Source organism: Amblyomma mixtum, chromosome 1 (genome assembly GCF_055824585.1).
Source record: "Amblyomma mixtum isolate Tamu chromosome 1, ASM5582458v1, whole genome shotgun sequence".
NCBI lineage: Eukaryota > Metazoa > Arthropoda > Arachnida > Ixodida > Ixodidae > Amblyomma > Amblyomma mixtum.
In genome coordinates this window covers 163,250,449-163,258,610 of record NC_143012.1, presented here as the reverse complement: position 1 = coordinate 163,258,610, position 8,162 = coordinate 163,250,449, and the positions used below count along the sequence as shown (strand labels likewise).

The window sequence follows — 8,162 nt, the reverse complement described above, 5'->3', positions numbered from 1 at the left end:
CATGTGCAGATAGAGAGCTAAAAGATAAGAGGAAAGAGTGAAAGAAAAGACGTGCGTCGCAACAACCGCGTCCGCCGAAGCGAAGACGCTGGCTGAAAAACAGATACCCCTATAGTACCCTTCCAAGATGGGTTTCATGTAATTGCTTGCGCCGTAAAAGCAGCTAAGACAGTAGGGCGGACAAGGAAAAGTTTAAATATAACCACACGATATATATTGAAAGCTTTCCGGAGTCGTTGTGCACACAAGAGCTTTTACAAATGTGAGGCACAAAGCAAGTATAGTATATCGAATGACCTGTTCATGACGCTAGGTAGTGAATTTACTTTATTTGAAAAAGACGTTTTTTGTGTGCCCTTTAGGAGCACTTCGCGCATGGCTCCACCCCCCGGCCGCGGCGGCCGCGTTCTGATAGAGGCGGAACGCAAAAGGCGCCCGTGTGCTGTGCGATGTCAGTGCACGTTAAAGATCCCCAGGAGGTCGATTGGATTGGATTGTACAACATTTATTGCGTCGAGAGCAGGTTGCGGAGGCACGTACTAGATGGCCGCTAGCCCATGGCTAGCGGCGACCTCGTTGGCCCGCTCGATTGCCCGCACTTGGATCTTGGGGTCCGAGCTGACCAGCACGGCCTCCCACCGCTCGGGAGAAGGGAGCTGTATCAACTCCGCCGGAGGCGGATCATCTGCGCAATTCCACAGAATGTGGTCGTAGGTGGCCCTTCCACCACATTTATGGCAGTTGGGATCGTACTGGTCAGGGTACATGAGGGCAAGCAGAGCCGGATTGAGAAGGGAGCGTGTTTGAAGACGGCGCCAGGTGACTTCCTGCGCTTTTGTTAACGACTTGTGGGGAGGGGGATATGCGCGCCTCTCCAGCCTAAAGTGATGGGTGATGTCATGAAATGAGATTAACCCGTACCTCCTTAAATTCGGGTCGGAGGGCGCGCTCACTGCCCAGTCGACGAAACCTCGGGCTTGCGCGTGAGCCGCCTCGTTCCCCGGATTAGACGAGTGGGCCGGGACCCAGATCAATTCAACTTCTCTAATCGGAAGGCGGGTGTTTTGAAGGATGCGGAGTGAGGTAGATGTGATACGGCCCCTCGCGAAATTGTGAATGGCTGTTTTGGAGTCGCTGAATATAATATCAGCACGCGTGTTCGCTATAGTTAAGGCTATTGCCGCTTCCTCCGCCGTCTCGGAGGAGGTGGCTTCTATCGACGCGGCCGCCAACGGGGCGCCGTTCCCGTTCACCGCGACCACTGCAAACGCTTTTCTCGGGGTTTGTCGGTATTCCGCTGCGTCCACGTACGCCACGTTGTCGTGTCGGCTGTATTTGGTGTGTAGTGCGCGAGCCCTCGCTGTTCGTCGGCCTTCGTGGTGCGTGGGGTGCATGTTCTTGGGTAGGGGTTTGATCAAAAGAGCTTTCTTGATATGCGTGGGTAACTGCGTTTTCGAGTCTCTCTCTGGGAGCTGTTCGCACATCTTTAGTCTGTATAGGAGGGCCCTTCCCGCGCTCGTACGAGTGAGTCGTCCGAGCTGTGAAACGAGGTGCGCCTCGCACAACTCCGAGAGAGTATTGTGAACCCCAAGGGCCAGCAACCTCTCCGTGGACGTACTGTGCGGGAGCCCAAGGGCCACCTTGTAGGCCTCCCGGATTGTAGCTTCGACCTTGTTTCTTTCCGCCAGCTGCAGTTGCAGGTAAGGGAGGAGGTCGAAATTATTCCGGAGTCTTCGGCACCTCTTTCTTCTTTCACTCCCGCCTTCCTCCCTTTCCTTACGGCGCGATTCAGGTGTCCACCGAGATATGTGAGACAGATACTGCTCTATTTCCTTTCCTCAAAAACTAATTTACCAATTTTAGCTCCACTTCATTCACGGTGGCCGAATCTGATGCTTCTTTGGGCACCGACGACTAAGCATATTACCCGGTGATTCAGAAACGTTCCTCCCATTCCCCGCAGATGTGTCGAGGCCGTACGGCGTCGCTTCTTTGCCATTTCTTTGAAGGCCGAGGGGTCCAGCAGGCTGTTGTCTGCGTCCGGTAACGTGGCAGAGACACGTAGCCGCAAACAACTGCAAAACTCGCGCCAAAAGGCCCCTGCGACAGTCGTCCCCCTAGCGATAGTCGCAATCACCATTCCCTCTTTTGTGAATCACGTTATGCACCCGTGGACAAACGTGTGCTTGAATATATTGTTACGGGGATGTTACGGCGGTAAGTCTGTGTTGGCGGCTGCTCTGAGATGGCCAGCACTCAGCTCAGACACCGAGGGCCCAGCTACCAACTGTCAACGTCGTCGTCGTTCAGCGCACCGCCACTTCTTCGTTCACGGTCCATCGGTAACACTATCCCCCTCGGCTGAAGGCAACGTCCCGGTGCGTGTTAGTCGTGCGATGTCGATGGTGGGTAATAGGGCTTGAGGCGAGCTACATGAACGACGTCGGACTTCAGTGGAGCGGACGTCGACTTTGGGTGCAGCGGCGTGATTTCATACGTGACGTCGGTCACTGCCCGTAATACAATATTTTTCCAGAAAGCAGCACTCTCATGGGTAGCTTTAGTTAAAAATAACAGCCAAATACTACCTCTTGTGAAGTTTCAATGTGATTTGGGCGTGAGTTTAGCCTACCAGAAAAGCTTTTAAATACTTCCCCAAGCGGTTGTAATACAGCCCACTGCTGGATGTTTCAGAGCATCGGCCTTTGTCGACATACGTTTGAAACGATTTGAAAACAATCACAAAATAACTGCGAGTGTGCATGATGCACAAAGCATGCTCGCAAAAGTTTCGGTTTCGACTTCATAGACACGCAAGCGACGCTTAGCGGGCGTCAGTGCGTTTGCTGCTCTCATGGCGGCTTGGAGGAAGGAAAATTTTTATGCGAAGCATACTACTTTAGCTACCACTTCAGCCCTTCACCGTGGTTATGCGCCTCCAAATCACGTGATACATGACGTCACACCACGTGACACGATGACGTCACGACAGTAGAGAAACGGGTGCCCACCTCGCGCCGTCGCTGTGGTTGTGCGCCTCCAAATCACGTGACACGGTGACGTCACACCACGTGACACGATGACGTCACGACAGTGGAGAAACGGGCGCCCACCTCGCGCCGTCGCTGTGGTTGTGCGCCTCCAAATCACGTGATACATGACGTCGCACCACGTAACACGATGACGTCACGACAGTGGAGAAACGGGGGCCCACCTCGCGCCGTCACTGTGGTTGTGCGCCTCCAAATTACGCGACACGATGATGCTTCGCATTCTCCAGGCTTAACCAAGTTAAGCCTCAGCCATTTTTGTTCCTTCCTCCATGCATGGCGGTCATCAGCTGGAAAAGTCTAAATGGGAAACGTATGAGCGTAGGCTCAGTCCTCGTTGGCGTCGCAGAACCCTCCTCGCAGCGCCGCCCTTCCTCCCCCGCTTCCCTCCTCCTCATCCTCTTTTTTTCTTTCACAGCTGTTCCGCTCTTCGGTCTATTCCTGTGGCGAGCTAAACGTGGCCTCCTTCCGCACCCCGCCGCCGCGGTTTTTTGCGGTTCTCTCGTGGAAAACCGCGATTCTGCGCGTCTGGTCTCTGTTCTTTTATATTTTTCGCGTTGTACGGTTTAATCTCTTTATATTTTTGTTTCTTTTCATATTTGAATTTTTTATTTGTTTTATTTCACTCATGAAACCCGTGCGTTCACTAGATGTGCTAGAATGGGCTACTAGATGTACTAGAATGGGTTTCGGCAGCACTGCAACGATGCCAACGTACACTCACCTACGTCGCCTCTTTGTCGTGCAGATGCTGGTGTTCGCGCTCGTCCCTTTCAGTCCGCTTGCTGGTGGTGTTGATGCGAGAGGAGCCATCGGCAGCACTCTTCAGCCGGGAACGTCGTCCTCTTGTCCCCGGAACTCCGACACTCCGTCCTCCATCCCGGCCGGACCGCAGTCAGCTGGCTCGCTCGAGTCGGCAAGTGCCTTCTTCGTGCCCCCTTCAGCCGGCCGCCTACCACGGAATACTGCACGGACGCCAACTTTGGTTCCTGCCCGAGTGCGGCGCATGCGCCAGTCTACCCGCCCACCCTCCTCCCAACGATAACCAGCATGGCTACGTCACCAGAGCGTGCAAGCTACTTAAGGACTGCACCACCGCCCGCGACGCTTAATGGGCTCGGCAGCACTGCAACGGCAGCACTGCGCTTCCTGCAGATGTCAGGGACTTCGGCTGGCTGCGAGGCTGGCGAGTCCTGCCCACAAGAGACCGCCTTGCGGCGTGGGGCGTGGCGCCCTCCGCCCGATGCCCGCAATGCGGTCTTTTAGAAACGTTGCGGCACGCTATGTTCGACTGTGTAGTGGCGCGCACCTTTTGGGTACTAGTGTCACGGATGTTTTTAACCCGCCTCGAAGCGCGCACTAGTTCACGCGAACTGTTTACAAATATGCTCTTGTGTGTCGGCATGTTTGTTTTGTGGCGGCAGCGTGGAGCGGCTTCCTTAAATGGGCGTCCGCAAAGAGCAATGTTTCCAATGTTGCAGCGCCTCCGCACGCGCCTCTTTGAGCAAGGATGCGTGGACGCACTGTCAATGAGTGAGGCTGAGTTCTTGCGCAAATGGTCGACATATTTCATCGTCCTGCGCGGCGGTCGAGTGTCTGCTTTCTTACTGCCTTACTGACGTGCTCAGTGCTGCGTCACTGCGCATGTGCTTGACTGATCAGAGCATTGAGTTCAGCAGTTTTGCTTTGTATTTTTGTTGAAATTAGAAAAAAATAAACTTCTCTTTCTACGTCGCCTCTTTGTCGTGCAGGTAAGGTATGATCAATCGCTATTTGCGCGGCGTACGCGTTATGCGGCCTTGCTAGTGCTGCCGAGCCCACAGTGTTTTGTCGCAATTACCTTTGAATGTCTTGGAGTCATACGTCAACTGCTGATCTTGTCAGGTGACGTTGAAGTTAACCAGGGTCCCAACACCCGCGGCGCCGCTCCGCAAGATAACTCTGACATAATGGAGGCTTTGCAAGAACTACGATCTGGCCAAGCATTTTTGTTGTCAGAAATGAAAACAATTCGTTGCACGTTAACTGAAAACGACAAAGCGCTGGGGGAAAGAAGATTGAAGATGATTGCGCAACATTTGCCGCAATAAAAACCGATATCAGCGACGTTCGGGAACTTGCAGAGCACAATGCCGGTGAAATATCAAACATTACGTCTAAGCTGGTGGATTACGAAGACAGGGCGCGCCGCTCGAATTTATTATTTTTTGGATTAAAAGACACTAACCCTGAAACATGGGCTGAATCTGAAAACTTGATCACGAAGGTATGCGAAGAAAATCTAGATATAACAATCAGCCCCACAGGCATTGAAAGAGCTCACAGACTAGGAAAATTTGATGCCAACAAAAACAGACCAATCATTGTTAGCTGTGCTCACTGCAAAACAAAAGACAAAATTCTTTCCTCTGCTAGCAAACTAAAGGTTTGGTTTATGGGGTTTAACGTCCCAAAGCGACTAAGGCTATGAGAGACGCCGTAGTGAAGGGCTCCGGAAATTTCGACCACCTGGGGTTCTTTAACGTGCACTGAGATCGCACAGTACACGGGCCTCTAGAATTTCTCCTCCAAAGAAATTCTAGCCGCCGCGGCCGGGATCGAACCCGCGTCTTTTGGGTCAGCAGCCGAGCACCATAGCCGCTGAGCCACCGCGGCGGCCAAACTAAAGGACAGTTCCTACAGTATTTCGGAAGATTACTCCAAAACTACCCTCTCTGCCAGGAAACAGCTACTTGCATTTGGTAAATCACAAAGTGAAAAATACAAACTCCGCTACAATAAGTTAATCATCGGCAGCACTACCAACATTTATGACCATATTTCAAACGAAGTTGATCCCCGCACCCCATAGCTACTACGTAATCCTCCCGAAAAGCCTAAGCTCCGCCCTTTGTCCATTCTTTACACTAATATTCGCAGCCTTGTACCGAAGTTAGATTCCTTCGAAAGTCTTATACGCACTACGGAGATCAACATAATTGTACTAACCGAAACATGGCTAAATTCAACAGTAGGGGACTCCGAAATAACTTGCATGCTTCCTGATTTCAATATCTTTATACGCGACAGAATTAATAGGCGAGGAGGAGGTGTACTAATAGGTGCTCATCATTCTTATCCTTGTTCCGAGATTAAACTTGATTCCCCTCTCGAACTCCTTTTCATTAAGTGTGATGCCTCGTTCCCTACTGTTATCATTGGTGTTTACTATCGACCCCCTGATCTAACTGATTTCTTTGTTGCTCACTTACACGAAGCACTCCGCGTGATAACTACGTCCTATCAGCACATTCCCATTCTTTTTTATGGTGACTTCAATTTTCCTGACATTACCTGGTCCGATCTTCCCACCATTACATCAAAAAATAACACTGTAAGTGACTTTGTTAACACGTGCCTAACCTTTAGCTTGTCTCAAGTCGTATCTGAATCTACTAGGCAAACTGATCATTCCTCCAACATTCTCGATCTCATTCTCACTTCCCACCCTGATAAAGTTTCTACGCCACTTTATTTACCCGGACTTAGTGACCACTCCATTATCCTAAGCACATTTTCATTCCAAGTCCCAAGCTTGAAGAAAACCAAAAAAACACTTACATTATACGACAAAGGTAACTACGCTGCCATGAACACAGAACTAGCCGATTTTGGGGCGTGGTTCGTCCATGACTTTTCAAGCCGGTCGGTAGAAACTAACTGGTCCCTTTTCACACACAAAATGCATCAACTAATAGATAAGCACATTCCTACTCTCACGATCACAGAAAAATCATCGTCACCGTGGTTTAACAATGATCTGAAGCGCCTTAATAACAAGAAGAAAAGGCTTTTCCGTACAGCCAGACGTGTGAACACTGACTGCTCATGGAAAAAGTACCATTGTGCTGAAAAAACATTCCAATCTCTGGTAAACCGAACTAAACGTTCCTTTTTTTCATCAGCATTACCTTCTATGCTTCGCACTAATCCTAACAAGTTTTGGAAATCCATTAATCCTTCACGCAACACACCTATTACTTTACATGATGAGGACCATAATCTCATTCCGGAACATGATGTCTGTCGCGTTCTAAATTCTTTTTTATGTTCAGTTTTTACTAACGAACCGGACGGCGAACTACCGCACTTCCCTGTCTTCGATCATCCAGCTATGCCAGACATTTTGTTCGATAGCAATGGTATTAGGAAACTAATTGAATCACTGAAAGTGTCATCGTCATGACCATTTGGTCAACACTGTTCCCACTTCGAGTTATAGATCAATTCGCTCTCGCCCTACCATAAGCTTGCCGTCCCGGTTAGCTCAATTGGTAGAGCGACTGCTCCGGTGTGGCAGTGGTTCCGGGTTCGAACCCAGGACCAGGACGAATTTTTCTTTAACTACGAAGTTTCTGTGAAAGCTGTATAGCTTTCCTTTGTGGCCGTATGGCTGCGTTCGGGTGGACGTCAATGAGTAATTACTCCCTTATTGTCATCGTCATCTGGCATTGATGGCTTGAACTCTAAAGTGCTAAAAAATACTAGAAACGTGGTTAGTGTCATTTTGTGCCATCTTTTTCCACAGTCATTATCATCAGGCGTGCTTCCGCAAGACTGGAAAATCGGTAAGATCGTTCCAGTCCCCAAGAAAGGTTCATCGTTTTCGTATAAAAATTACCGCCCTATTTCTCTTACGAGCATCTGTTCAAAACTAATGGAACATGTTTTTTATTCTCACATCGTTAAATTTTTAGTTTCGATCAAGTTTTTTCATCCTAACCAACACGGCTTCCTAAAAGGACTTTCCTGTGACACCCAACTAGCCTTTCTAATTAATGATCTTAGCTCTCATCTTGACTTAAACATTCCCGTTGACACGCTCTTCCTTGACTTTGAAAAAGCTTTTGATAAGGTACCCCACAAAAGATTACTACTAAAACTTTCACGTCTTAACCTTAGCCACTCGCTGTTAAAATGGCTACAAAATTTTTTGACCAACAGAGAGCAATTTGTCTACGCTAACAAATAATCGTCACCTCTTTCCCCCGTTACTTCAGGTGTACCACAAGGCACAGTGCTTGAACCCTTGCTTTTTCTAATCTACATTAACGATCTTCCCTCTAACGTCAA

The 8,162-nt window shown here is 49.6% G+C and overlaps 1 protein-coding gene across 1 annotated transcript; it reads right to left on the bottom strand.

Moving 5' to 3' along the window:
• Nucleotides 1-506: 506 nt before the first annotated feature.
• On the bottom strand, nucleotides 507-4,911 carry LOC149369610 (uncharacterized). Its single transcript, XM_089576001.1, has 3 exons — nucleotides 4,891-4,911; nucleotides 1,131-1,775; nucleotides 507-902 (listed from the first exon to the last, which is right to left on the bottom strand). Exons 1-3 carry the CDS (start codon nucleotides 4,909-4,911, stop codon nucleotides 540-542), a joined length of 1,029 nt encoding a protein of 342 aa, XP_089432127.1. The 3' UTR covers nucleotides 507-539.
• Nucleotides 4,912-8,162: the final 3,251 nt, after the last annotated feature.